This window comes from Panulirus ornatus, chromosome 22, assembly GCF_036320965.1.
Source record: "Panulirus ornatus isolate Po-2019 chromosome 22, ASM3632096v1, whole genome shotgun sequence".
Lineage (NCBI taxonomy): Eukaryota > Metazoa > Arthropoda > Malacostraca > Decapoda > Palinuridae > Panulirus > Panulirus ornatus.
In genome coordinates, this window is record NC_092245.1 from 4,145,009 (window position 1) to 4,159,724 (window position 14,716).

The 14,716-nt window shown below is 41.3% G+C and overlaps 1 protein-coding gene across 5 annotated transcripts in view; it reads left to right on the top strand.

The window, feature by feature from the left end:
• LOC139756501 (uncharacterized) overlaps positions 1-14,716 on the top strand; it is a 192,685-nt gene that overhangs the window by 13,019 nt on the left and 164,950 nt on the right. For all 5 annotated transcript variants that reach the window (XM_071675945.1, XM_071675944.1, XM_071675943.1 and 2 more), the window contains exon 2: positions 3,156-3,210. Coding sequence is in view for 3 of the 5 variants with exons in the window: in XM_071675943.1 (XP_071532044.1) it covers positions 3,156-3,210 (55 nt within the window). In the remaining 2 variants the exon portion in view is untranslated. The remainder of the gene's footprint in view (positions 1-3,155; positions 3,211-14,716) is intronic.

The following is a 14,716-nucleotide window of genomic DNA, read 5'->3' on the forward strand; positions in this document are numbered from 1 at the left end:
GTAAGGAGACTTGTGTGAGGAAGTACCAGGAGAGACTGAGTATAGAATGGAAAAAGATGAGAACAAAGGACGTAAGGGAACTGGGGAGGAATGGGATGTATTTAGGGAAGCAGTGACGGCTTGTGCAAAAGATGCTTGTGGCATGAGAAGCGTGGGAGATGGGCAGATTAGAAAGGGTAGTGAGTGGTGGAATGAAGAGTAAGATTATTAGTGAAAGAGAAGAGAGAGGCATTTGGACAAGTTTTACAGGAAAATAATGCAAATGAGTGGGAGATGTATAAAAGAAAGAGGCAGGAGGTCAAGAGAAAGGTGCAGGTGAAAAAGAGGGCAAATGAGAGTTAGGGGTGAGAGAGTATCATTGAATTTTAGGGAGAATAAAAAGATGTTTTGAAAGGAGGTAAATAAAGTGCGTAAGACAAGGGAACAAATGGGAACATCAGTGAAGGGGGCTAATGGGGAGGTGATAACAAGTAGTGGTGATGTGAGATGGAGTATTTTGAAGGTTTGGTGAATGTGTTTGATGATAAGAGTGGCAGATATAAGGTGTTTTGGTCGAGGTGGTGTGCAAAGTGAGAGGGTTAGGGAGCATGATTTGGTAAACAGAGAAGAGGTAGTAAAAGCTTTGCAGAAGATGAAAGCCGGCAAGGCAGCGGGTTTGGATGGTATTGCAGGGGAATTTATTAAAAGAGAGGGTGACTGTATTGTTGACTGGTTGGCATGGTTATTTAATGTATGTATGACTCATGGTGAAGTGCTTGAAGATTGGCGGAATACTTGCATAGTGCCATTGTACAAAGGCAAAGGGGATGAAAGTGAGTGCCCAAATTACAGAGGTATAAGTTTGTTGAGTATTCCTGGTAAATTATATTGGAGGGTTTTGATTGAGCGGGTGAAGGCATGTACAGAGCATCAGATTGGGGAAGAGCAGTGTGGTTTCAGAAGTGGTAGAGGATGTGTGGATCAGGTGTTTGCTTTGAGGAATGTATGTGAGAAATACTTAGAAAAACAAATGGATTAGTATTTAGCATTTATGGATCTGGAGAAGGCATATGATAGAGTTGATAGAGAAGCTCTGTGGAAGGTATTAAGAATATATGGTGTGGGAGGCAAGTTGTTAGAAGCAGTGAAAAGTTTTTATCGAGGATGTAAGGCATGTGTACGTGTAGGAAGAGAGGAAAGCGATTGGTTCTCAGTGAATGTTGGTTTTTGGCTAGGGTGTGTGATGTCTCCATGGTTATTTAATTTGTTTGTGGATGGAGTTGTAAGGGAGATGAATGCAAGAGTTTTGGAAAGAGGGACAAGTATGCAGTCTGTTGTGGATGAGAGAGCTTGGGAAGTGTCAGTTGCTCTACGCTGATGATACAGCGCTGGTGGCTGATTTGAGTGAGAAACTGCAGAAGCTGGTGACTGAGTTAGGTAAAGTGTGTGAAAGAAGATGCTGAGAGTAAATGTGAATAAGAGCAAGGTTATTAGGTACCGTCGGGTTGAGGGACAAGTCAGTTGGGAGGTAAGTTTGAATGGAGAAAAACTGGAGGAAGTGAAGTGTTTTAGATATTTGGGAGTGGATTTGGCAGCGGATGGAACCATGGAAGCGGAAGTAAATTATAGGGTAGGGAGGGGGTGAAAGTTTTTGGGGCATTGAAAAATGTGTGGAAGTCGAGAGCATTATCTTGGAAAGCAAAAATGGGTATGTTTGAAGGAATAGTGGTTCCAACAATGTTATATGGTTGAGAGGCGTGGGCTATAGATAGAGTTGTGAGGAGGAGGGTGGATGTGCTGGAAATGAGGTATTTGAGGACAATATGTGGTGTGAGGTGGTTTGATTAAGTAATGAAAGGGTAAGAGAGATGTGTGGTAATAAAAAGAGTGTGTTTGAGAGAGCAGAAGAGGGTGTTTTGAAATGGTTTGGTCACATGGAGAGAATGAGTGAGGAAAGATTGACCAAGAGGATATATGTGTCAGAGGTGGAGGGTACGAGGAGAAGTGGGAGACCAAATTGGAGGTGGAAAGATTGAGTGAAAAAGATTTTGAGTGATCGGGGCCTGAACATGCAGGAGGGTGAAAGGCGTGCAAGGAATAGAGTGAATTGGAGTGATGTGGTATACTGTGGTCGACGTGCTGTCAATGGATTGAACCAAGGCATGTAAAGTGTTTGGGGTAAACCATGGAAAGTTTTGTGGGAACTGGATGTAGAAAGGGAGCTGTGGTTTCGGTGCATTATACATGACAGCTAGAGACTGAGTGTGAACGAATGTGGCCTTTGTTTTTTCGTAGCGCTACCTCGCGCACATGCAGGGTAGGGTTTTTTCATTTCATATGTAGCGGGGTGACCACAGGAATGAATAAGGGCAGTCAGTATGAATTATGTACTTTTGTATATATGTATATGTCTGTGTGTGTATATATATGTATACGTTGAGATGTATAGGTATGTATATGTGTGTGTGTGTGGACGTGTATGTGTATACATGTCTATGTGGGTGGGTTGGGCCATTCTTTCGTCTGTTTCCTTGCGATACCTCGCTGGCGTGGGAGACAGTGACAAAGTATAATAAATAGATAAAATAAGATCCTAACCAATCTTTGTGATGTGAACTTTGAATTTCCTATGTTTAGAGGATTTCAGTGCATGGATGTGCAGAGAACAGTGCTTCTTTGGAGGAAGTTAAGTAGGCAAAGAGCTGTGCAAAGGTCAGGACAGGTTCCTACAAAGAGCACCAGACTAGCCATGATGTGGTCATTTTTGTAGGTCTACAGGTCATAGCCTGACACTGTGAATGAGCCAGAGAGCAGTGTGACTGCTTGGTCTTAGGCTGAGTTGTAGGAGTAGAAGGCCTGAAACCAACATTAGATAAGGGCCTGTAATGATGATGATAGAGGAAATGCTTAGGTTTGACAAGACTATAGTTTATCATCCATAAGGTTTAGCATCCAGGGCTTCTCTTCACCATTCCATTTAAACAGCTGCAAATTGGAATGTCAAAATATACCATTTTAATACAACAGACTCTGTTCTTGGAATATTTTGTGTTTTCAGTACAATACTTTGTAAAGGTGTTTGTTTATCTTAGAAGGTTATTTCAGCCCAAACTGTTTTAGAAGTACGCATAAATGAGTGAGACAACAATATTTTACTATGGTATGTTTCTTTTCAGTTGGGGAGTGTAGAGAGTAGAAATGGGCACTGTCGCTTACAAATGATTACTGAAGGTTAGTTGAAGTGTTACTTTCCTAGCATTAATTTTGTTTAATTTCCTATATATTAGTGAAGAGATTTTTTTGTGGGTTGAAGTATGTGTATTATGCATTTACTAGTAAGTGTTATTGCATGTATGTCTTTCAGGAATAGGTACAATATTAGATTGATGTACAGACTTTATAAAAAAAAGAACTTTAATTCTGGTTTTCATCTCCTGCAGTACAGTAGAATGAAATAGGATTTTCATTTTGTATATGTGTATGTTTTTTTGTGTGTGATTACCTGTTTGTGTATATGAGGAGGGAACTTCATTTTTATTGGGTTTCACCAGTAATCTTGCACTGTCATAATGGCTTGAATTTCATAATACTGTTTACATTTAGTTCTTCTCTGCTTGACTACCTTCTACTTTTCTGTTGCTGAATTATTGTTTCTTTATTTCCTTTCTCTGTTTCCAAGAAATCTTTGTAAATATCATCATTGCCTTGAAGGAATTGGAGGATGAGAATTCATATTTTCTTTCATCCCCATCTCCTTTAGCATTGAAGGAATTGAAGATGGATATTCATATTTCCTTTCATCCCCCTCTCACCTAGCATAGGGAGTTTTAGGATTTCTTTCTAGTACTTTGAAGTAATTTCAACTAATTATAGTACCAATATATGTTGATTTCTGGTGGACTTTTCCATTAATTCTTTTTATATTCTCAAGTAAGGAGATCAAACTGCTGATGCATGTTCTAGATTGGGTCAAACATACACCATGAATATCGTATTGAACACCTTATCTTTGTGCCGAAAGGTATTTTGAACTCATGTTTGTGCTTGAAGGTAGTTCCACTGCCACCTAAGACTGCATTTGCTTCTCTCATGATCTTTGTAATCTGATTTCTTCTCCAGGGTCTGTCTCTGTTGCAAGCTAATGAGATTCATCATTGTATCTCTGGGGTTTATTAGCCTCCAGTCCCTTTCCCTGTGGAAAGAGGTTTACACCTCACACCTTTCACATGCCATTCAAACTGAGATTACAGCATTAGCTCATCACAGAATGTGCCTCCAATCAGCATCCTCCACTCAATGATGATATTCATTTGTTCTCTTATCCCCCTCACACTGTTCATCTTTCAGAACATTTTCTCATTTTCTGAGAAGTTTGCCAAAACTCTTGCACCCAAACTCATTTTCCTCATTTTTACCCCCAGCACCTTCCTCTTGACCTCCTACCACTTTTTCTCATACACCTCCCAGGCACTCACACTCCTTCCTTGCAGGTAATGCCTATGCATCCCCCTATTCTCTTTCCACCTCTCACCACCCCTTTTATAACCCACATCCCACCTTTTGCATGCCACACACCTCTCACTTGTACATATAAGCTCTATTTTCCTAAATGCTTCCCATTTCTCGCTCACTTCGCTAGTTACTTTTGCTCTCTCTTTTTTCCTTTCTTCACCCATTTGGTTTTGGTATCTCCTCACTCAGCTTTGTTTTCCAGGCTTGCTTACTTTTCACCACCCTCTTTCCACCTTATTATTTCCTCTTTTCCTGAAGCCTTAACGAAGTTTCACCCTTGCCTTCATCAGGAAGCAATGAGACATCTCACCGACTTTCCTGCTATTCATATTCACATCCAAAAGTCTCCCTTTAGCATGCCTGTCAGTTTGTGTTATCCAATAATGCCTGTTCATCATTATTGTCCTCAGTCATGTATGCTTATGTTTAATCCACATCTTCCCAGTCACCAGTCCTTTTTCAGCATACAACTCCACAGGCTGTTCACCTTTTTCATTTACACTAGGTACTCCATACCCCACAATTTTCCCTCGACTACCACATCTCCTGCACTTGCATTCAAATCATCCACTCTTATTACTTGGTCTTTCATGCCTAAATTGCTGAAGCACTGACTCAACTCCTCCCAAAACATTCACCTCTCCTCCTCACTCCTCTTCCTATCAGGTTCATAAGCACTATCAATCAACCACCTTTCAAAACCCATGAGCATTTTCACTCACGTTGTTCTGTGCCTGCTTCCTTACACTCTTTCACACATAAGTACAACTCCTTCAACAGAAGTGCAAGCACATTCAGGTATCAATTTATTGATCAGCTCAGAGGAGAGGATGAACAATTATGTTGGATGTGGGCCAGTTGCATAGTCCAGGAAGTAAAGTTTACCTTATTTTGGATAAGAGTATTCCATTTACATAAAGATGCCAATTACCTAAGATTTTGTTGTTTGTAGTAGCCCTGGATCCCCACCAGTCTTGCACAAGAAAAGATTTGTTAGTGGCTATATAAAACTTTGAATAACATACTTGTATAGGTGCTGAGGTGGACTCGTACATAACAGCATTGACTCATTAAGGCACTCCATCTACAGTGTAATAGAAGTGGAGCTCAAGACAGCTTTAGCTTCAGCTTCACCTTCTTGAAGCCAGGTTTTGCAGGCTTTGTCTTCAGCTTTGGAAATATCAGGCTAGGGCTTCAGTGTTCGCTTCTGACTTTGAAAAACAAACTAATTAAAGAATATGAAATTTTTAAAAACATCCTTAGCATGAAACTTTTTGCTAAATATAAAAGAACAGGATTATATTTTACAAGTATGGTAGTGAAAATAGTGTCCCTGATAATTTAATTCCCTCAGACACACTTGTTTATGGAATCAGCTGATTTTTGAGTTGTCAGTACCAAATAAATGATATCTGTGGCATCACTATTGTTAAAATGGCATCTGTGTTTAGTGTGGCAAGACTCTGAGTTTCCACGCAACATCTGTGAAAAGACCATTTTAAGGCGAGATGCAAAGAATGTGGCACACAGGTCACTGGACAGAACAACACCACTTCATCCTTTGTTAGACACAATAAGGTGAAGAAAATTTTCTATTATATAGAAAGGGCAAGGAAAGCATTCATGCAACTTCCATCATTAACAAGATGAGCAGATGGTTTTAAACACCCTAACTCCCTATTTATATCCTGATATCACCAGTAGACTGATTAATATTAGTGTTTTCTGCTTCTCACAATCCATTCTTGGTTAAACAGAACAAAAATTGTTGTGACACATGATTCTCACTGGACTGAAAAACATGTAAAAACACTAAAAATCATGAGATTGGTAATACAGTTGATACCTCTTGATATTTTAATTCAACCATTAGATTACAAATGAACAAAGTTGGGCACTACAAAAGAATGGCCCAACCCACCCACATACACATGTATATACATACACGTCCACACATGCACATATACATACCTAAACATCTCAACGTATACATATATATACACACATAGACATATACATGTATACACATGTACATAATTCATACTGTCTGCCCTTATTCATTCCCATTGCCACCCTGCCACACATGAAATGAAAAACCCTCTCCCCCCACATGTGTGCGAAGTAGTGTTAGGAAAAGACAATAAAGGCCACATTCGTTCACGCTTGGTGTCTAGCTGTCATGTATAATGCACTGAAACCACAGCTCCCTTTCCACATCCAGGCCCCACAAAACTTTCCATGGTATACCCCCGATGCTTCACATGCCCTGGTTCAATCCATTGCCAGCATGTCGACTGCGGTATACCACATCGTTCCAATTCACTCTATTCCTTGCATGCCTTTCACCCTCCTGCATGTTCAGGCCCCGATCACTCAAAATCTTTTTCACTCCATCTTTCCACCTCCAATTTGGTCTCCCACTTCTCGTTCCCTCCACCTCCGACACATATATTCTCTTTGTCAATCTTTCCTCACTCATTCTCTCCATGTGACCAAACCATTTCAAAAAACCCTCTTCTGCTCTCTCAACCACACTCTTTTTATTAAACAGATGATTATCAAAATAAATTTTTATTATCACACTGTTATCGGATGTTAACTTCCATAATCATTAGTGTACCAGTTAACTTCCGATAGCTTGATTTGTTAGTCCCATAATGTCCTTTAATTTTTTGTTCGATAGAATTTGTATTGTTGTATATTTTCTTTTTAGGCTATTCAGTATAATTGTTATTCTTTGTTGTTAATTCTATTTCTTGTAATGGGAAGGTTTAAACTATGATTGGTTATATAATTGATATACTTTGTTGTTCATTCTATTTGTTGTCATTTACACACACATATATATGATAATATGGCATGTGTTATGTAAATAAAATGTATAGCTCAGATATATTCTTTATTTGTTTTGTATGTCCAACATAATCATGCATTGCTTAATTTTTATTATTTCTATATAGTGATGAAAAATATATGGTTCGTAAGATAATATTTATTTATATTTATTATATTAAACCACCATATCCTGTGTTAGTGAGGTAGTGCAAGGGAACAGGCAAGGAGTGGCCCAACCCACCCACATACACATGTATATACATAAATGCCCACACACGCACATATACATACTTATACATTTCAACGTATACATACATATACATACACAGACATATGCATATACACACTAGTACGTATCCGTACTTGCTTCCTTCATCCATTTCCGTTGCCACCCCACCACACACAAAATAGCATCCCCCCCTCCTCCAATGAGGCAATGCCAAGAAACAGACAAAAAAAGCAACATTCATTCACACACTGTCTCTAGCTGTCACGTGTAATGCACCAAAACCACAGACCCCTTTCCACATCCAGGCCCCACAAAACTTTCCATGGTTTACCCCATATGCTTCACATACCCTGGTTCAATCCATTCACAGCGCGTCAACCCCAGTAGACCACATCGTTCCAATTCACTCTATTCCTTGCATGCCTTTCACCCTCCTATATGTTCAGGCCCTGATCGCTCAAAATCTTTTTCACTCTATTCTTCCACCTCCAGTTTGGTCTCCCGCTTCTCCTTCTTCCCTCCACCTCTGACACACATATCCTCTTTGTCAGTCTCTCCTCACTCATTCTCTCCATGTATCCAAGCCATTTCAACATTTCCTCCTCTGCTCTCTCTCAACCACACTCTTTTTTATTACCACACATCTCTTACCCTTTCATTACTTACTCGATCAAACCACCTCACTCTACATATTGTCCTCAAACATTTCATTTCCAATACATCCACCCTCCTCTGCACAACCCTATCTATAGCCCATGCCTCGCAACCATGTAACATTGTTGTAACCACTATTCCTTCAAACATGCCCATTTTTGCGCTATGAGATAATGTTCTCGCCTTCCACACATTTTCAATGCTGTCAAAACCTTTGCTCCTTCCCTCACCGTGTGACTTGCCTCTCCCTCCAAGGTTCCATCTGCTGGTAAATCCACTCCCAGATATCTAAAACACTTCACTTCCTCCAGTTTTTCTCCATTCACATTTACCTCCCAATTAACTTGTCCCTCAACCTTACTGAACCTAATAACCTTGCTCTTATTCATATTTACTCTCAGCTTTCTTCTTTCACACACTTTACCAAACTCAGTCACCAACTTCTGCAATTTCTCTCCCGAATCAGCCACCAGCGCTGTATCATCAGCGAACAACAATTGACTTGCTTCCCTAGCCCTCTCATCCACAACAGACTGCATCCTTGCCCTTCTCTCCAAAACTCTTTCATTCACCTCCCTAACAACCCCATCCACCCCTTCCACAAAGTGTCTTTATCAACCCTATCATATGCCTTCTCCAGATCCACAAATACTACATACAAATCCATCTGTTTTCCTAAGTATTTCTCACACATTCTTCTAAGCAAACACCTGATCCACACATCCCCTACCACTTCTGAAACCACACTGCTGTTCCCCTCTCAATCAATACCCTCCCATATAACTATCCAGGAATGCTCAAGAAACTTATGCCTCTGTAGTTTGAGTGCTCACCTTTATCCCTTTGTCTTTGTACACTGACACTATGTATGCATTCTGCCAGTCCTCAGGCACTTCATGATTGATACATATATTGAATATCCTTACCAACTAATCAACAACACAGTCACTTTCTTTTTTGATGAATTCCACTGCAATATCAAACAAACGTGCCACCTTGCTGGCTTTCATCTTATGCAAAGCTTTCACTACCTCTTTGTTCACCAAACCATTCTCCCTGACCCTCTCACTTCGCACACTACCCCAACCAAAACACCTTATATCTGCCACTCTGTCATCAAACACATTTAACAAACCTTCAAAATATTCACTTCATCACTACTTGTTATTACCTCCCCATTTGCCCCCTTCACTGATGTTCCCATTAGTTCTCTTGTCTTATGCACTTTATTTGCCTCCTTCCAAAACATCTTTTTATTTTCCCTAGAATTTAATGATACTCTCTTACCCCAATTCTCATTTGCCCTCCTTTTCACCTCTTGTACTTTCTCTTGACCTCCTGCCACTTTCTTTTATACATCTCCCAGTCATTGGCACTACTTCCTTGCAAAAATCGTCCAAACACCTCTCTCTTCTTTTTCACTAACAGTCTTACTTCTTTTTCCCACCATTCACTACTCTTTCTAATTTGTCCTCCTCCCACATACCACATGCAACATTTGCGCAAGCATTCACTGCTTCTCTAAATACATCCCATTCCTACCCCACTCCCCTTATGTCCTTTGCTCTCACCTTTTGCCATTCTGCACTCAATCTCTCGGTACTTCCTCACACAAGTCTCCTTTCCAAGCCCACTTACTCTCACCATTCTCTTCTCCCCAACATTCTCTCTTCTTTTCTGGAAACCTCTACAAATCTTCACCTTCGCCTCCACAAGATAGTGATCAGACATCCCTCCATCTGCCCCTGTCAGCACATTAACATCCAAAAGTCTCTCTTTTACACGTCTGTCAATTAACACGTATTCCAATAACTCCCTCTGGCCACATCTCCTACTCATATTCGTATACTTATGTATATCTCTCTTTTTGAACCAGGTATTCTCAGTCACCAGTTCTTTTTAGCACACAAATCCACAAGCTATTAATTTCCATTTACAACACTGAACACCCCATGTGCACCAATATACCCTCAACTGCCACATTGCTCGCCTTTGCCTTCAAATCACCCATCACTATAAGATAATACAAATAGATAATTATTTATTTATTTATTTTGCTTTGTTGCCGTCTCCCGTGTTAGCGAGGTAGCGCAAGGAAACAGATGAAAGAATTGCCCAACCCACCCACATACACATGTATATACATACACGTCCACACACGCAAATATACATACCTATACATCTCAATGCATACATATATATACACACACAGACATATACATATATACATATGTACATAATTCATACTGTCTGCCTTTATTTATTCCCATCGCCACCTTGCCACACATGGAATAACAACCCCCTCCCCCCCTCATGTGTGCAAGGTAGCGCTAGGAAAAGACAACAAAGGCCACATTCGTTCACACTCAGTCTCTAGCTGTCATGTAATAATGCACCGAAACCACAGCTCCCTTTCCACATCCAGGCCCCACAGAACTTTGCATGGTTTACCTCAGACGCTGCACATGCCTTGGTTCAATCCATTGACAGCACGTCGACTCCGGTATACCACATCGATCCAATTCACTCTATTGCTTGTATGCCTTTCACCCTCCTGCATGTTCAGACCCCGATCACTCAAAATCTTTTTCACTCCATCTTTCCACCTCCAATTTGGTCCCCTGCTTCTCCTTGTTCCCTCCACCTCTGACACATATATCCTCTTTGTCAGTCTTTCCTCACTCATTCTCTCCATGTGACCAAACCATTTCAAAACACCCTCTTCTGCTCTCTCAGCCACACACTTTTTATTTCCACATCATCTCTCTTACCCTTACATTACTTACTTGACCAAACCACCTCACACCACATATTGTCCTTAAACATCTCATTTCCAGCACATCCACCCTCCTGCGCACAACTCTATCCATAGCCCACGCCTCGCAACCATACAACATTGTTGGAACCACTATTCCTTCAAACATACCCATTTTTGCTTTCTGAGATAGTGTTCTCGACTTCCAAACATTCTTCAAGGCTCCCAGAATTTTCGCCCCCTCCCCCACCCTATGATTCACTTCCACTTCCATGGTTCCATCCGCTGCCAGATCCACTCCTAGATATCTAAAACATTTTACTTCCTCCAGTTTTTCTCCATTCAAACTTACCTCCCAATTGACTTGACCCTCAACCCTACTGTACCTAATAACCTTGCTTTTATTCACATTTACTCTCAACTTTCTCCTTTCACACACTTTACCAAACTCGGTCACCAGCTTCTGCAGTTTCTCACATGAATCAGCCACCAGCGCTGTATCATCAGCGAACAAAAACTGACTCACTTCCCAAGCACCCTCATCCACAACAGACTGCATACTTGCCCCTCTTTCCAAAACTCTTACATTCACCTCCCTAACAACCCCATCCATAAACAAATTAAACAACCATGGAGACATCACACACCCCTGCTGCAAACCTACATTCACTGAGAACCAATTACTTTCCTCTCTTCCTACATGTACACATGCCTTACATCCTCGATAAAAACTTTTCACTGCTTCTAACAACTTGCCTCCCACACCATATATTCTTAATACCTTCTACAGAGCATCTCTATCAACTCTATCATATGCCTTCTCCAGATCCATAAATGCTACATACAAATCCATTTGCTTTTCTAAGTATTTCTCACATTCTTCAAAGCAAACACCTGATCCACACATCCTCTACCACTTCTGAAACCACACTGCTCCTCCCCAGTCTGATGCTCTGTACATGCCTTCACCCTCTCAATTAATACCCTCCCATATAATTTACCAGGAATACTCAACAAACTTATACCTTTGTAATTTGAGCACTCACTCTTATCCCCTTTGCCTTTGTACAATGGCACTATGCAAGCATTCTGCCAATCCTCAGGCACCTCACCATGAATCATACTTTATTTATTTATTTTGCTTTGTCGCTGTCTCCCGCGTTTGCGAGGTAGCGCAAGGAAACAGACAAAAGAAATGGCCCAACCCACCCCCATACACAATGTATATACATACACGTCCACGCACGCAAATATACATACCTATACATCTCAATGTACACATATATATATACACACAGACACATACATATATACCCATGCACACAATTCACACTGTCTGCCTTTATTCATTCCCATCGCCACCTCGCCACACATGGAATACCATCCCCCTCCCCCCACATGTGTGCGAGGTAGCACTAGGAAAAGACAACAAAGGCCCCACTCGTTCACACTCAGTCTCTAGCTGTCATGCAATAATGCCCAAAACCACAGCTCCCTTTCCACATCCAGGCCCCACACAACTTTCCATGGTTTACCCTAGACGCTTCACATGCCCTGATTCAATCCACTGACAGCACGTCAACCCCGGTATACCACATCGATCCTCACTCTATTCCTTGCCTGCCTTTCACCCTCCTGCATGTTCAGGCCCCAATCACACAAAATCATTTTCACTCCATCTTTCCACCTCCAATTTGGTCTCCCACTTCTCCTCGTTCCCTCCACCTCCGACACATATATCCTCTTGGTCAATCTTTCCTCACTCATTCTCTCCATGTGCCCAAACCATTTCAAAACACCCTCTTCTGCTCTCTCAGCCACGCTCTTTTTATTTCCACACATCTCTCTTACCCTTACATTACTTACTCGATCAAACCACCTCACACCACACATTGTCCTCAAACATCTCATTTCGAGCACATCCACCCTCCTGCGCACAACTCTATCCATATCCCACGCCTCGCAACCATACAACATTGTTGGAACCACTATTCCTTCAAACATACCCATTTTTGCTTTCCGAGATAATGTTCTCGACTTCCAAACATTCTTCAAGGCTCCCAGGATTTTCGCCCCCTCCCCCACCCGATGATTCACTTCTGCTTCCATGGTTCCATCCGCTGCCAGATCCACTCCCAGATATCTAAAACACTTTACTTCCTCCAGTTTTTCTCCATTCAAACTTACCTCCCAATTGACTTGACCGTCAACCCTACTGTACGTAATAACCTTGCTCTTATTCACATTTACTCTTGACTTTCCACTTTCACACACTTTACCAAACTCAGTCACCAGCTTCTGCAGTTTCTCACATGAATCAGCCACCAGCACTGTATCATCAGCGAACAACAACTGACTCACTTCCCAAGCTCTCTCATCCACAACAGACTTCATACTTGCCCCTCTTTCCAAAACTCTTGCATTCACCTCCCTAACAACCCCATCCATAAACAAATTAAACAACCATGGAGACATCACAAACCCCTGCCGCAAACCTACATTCACTGAGAACCAATCACTTTCCTCTCTTCCTACACGTACACATGCCTTACATCCTCGATAAAAACTTTTCACTGCTTCTAACAACTTGCCTCCCACACCATATATTCTTAATACCTTCCACAGAGCATCTCTATCAACTCTATCATATGCCTTCTCCAGATCCATAAATGCTACATGCAAATCCATTTGCTTTTCTAAGTATTTCTCACATACATTCTTCAAAGCAAACACCTGATCCACACATCCTCTACCACTTCTGAAACCACACTGCTCTTCCCCAATCTGATGCTCTGTACGTGCCTTCACCCTCTCAATATGATTTACCAGAAATACTCAACAAACTTATACCTCTGTAATTTGAGCACTCACTCTTATCCCCTTTGCCTTTGTACAATGGCACTATGCATGCATTCCGCCAATCCTCAGGCACCTCACCATGAATCATACATACATTAGATAACCTTACCAACCAGTCAACAATAGTCACCCCTTTTTTAATAAATTCCACTGCATTTCCATCCAAACCCGCTGCCTTGCCGTCTTTCATCTTCCGCAGAGTTTTTACTACCTCTTCTCTGTTTACCAAATCATTTTCCCTAACCCTCTCACTTTGCACACCACCTCGACCAAAAGACCCTATATCTGCCACTCTATCATCAAACACATTCAACAAACCTTCAAAATACTCACTCCATCTCCTTCTCACATCACCACTACTTGTTATCACCTCCCCATTAGCCCCCTTCACTGAAGTTCCCATTTGCTCCCTTGTCTTACGCAATTTATTTACCTCCTTCCAAAACATCTTTTTATTCTCCCTAAAATTTAATGATACTCTCTCACCCCAACTCTCATTTGCCCTCTTTTTCACCACTTGCACCTTTCTCTTGACCTCCTGCCTCTTTCTTTTATACATCTCCCAGTCATTTGCATTATTTCCCTGCAAAAATCGTCCAAATGCCTCTCTCTTCTCTTTCACTAATAATCTTACTTCTTCATCCCACCACTCACTACCCTTTCTAATTAACCCACCTCCCACGCTTCTCATGCCACAAGCATCTTTTGCGCAAGCCATCACTTCTTCCCTAAATACATCCCATTCCTCCCCCACTCCCCTTACCTCCTTTGTTCTCACCTTTTTCCATTCTATACTCAGTCTCTCCTGGTACTTCCCCTCACAAGTCTCCTTCTCAAGCTCACTTACTCTCACCACTCTCTTCACCCCAACATTCACTCTTCTTTTCTGAAAA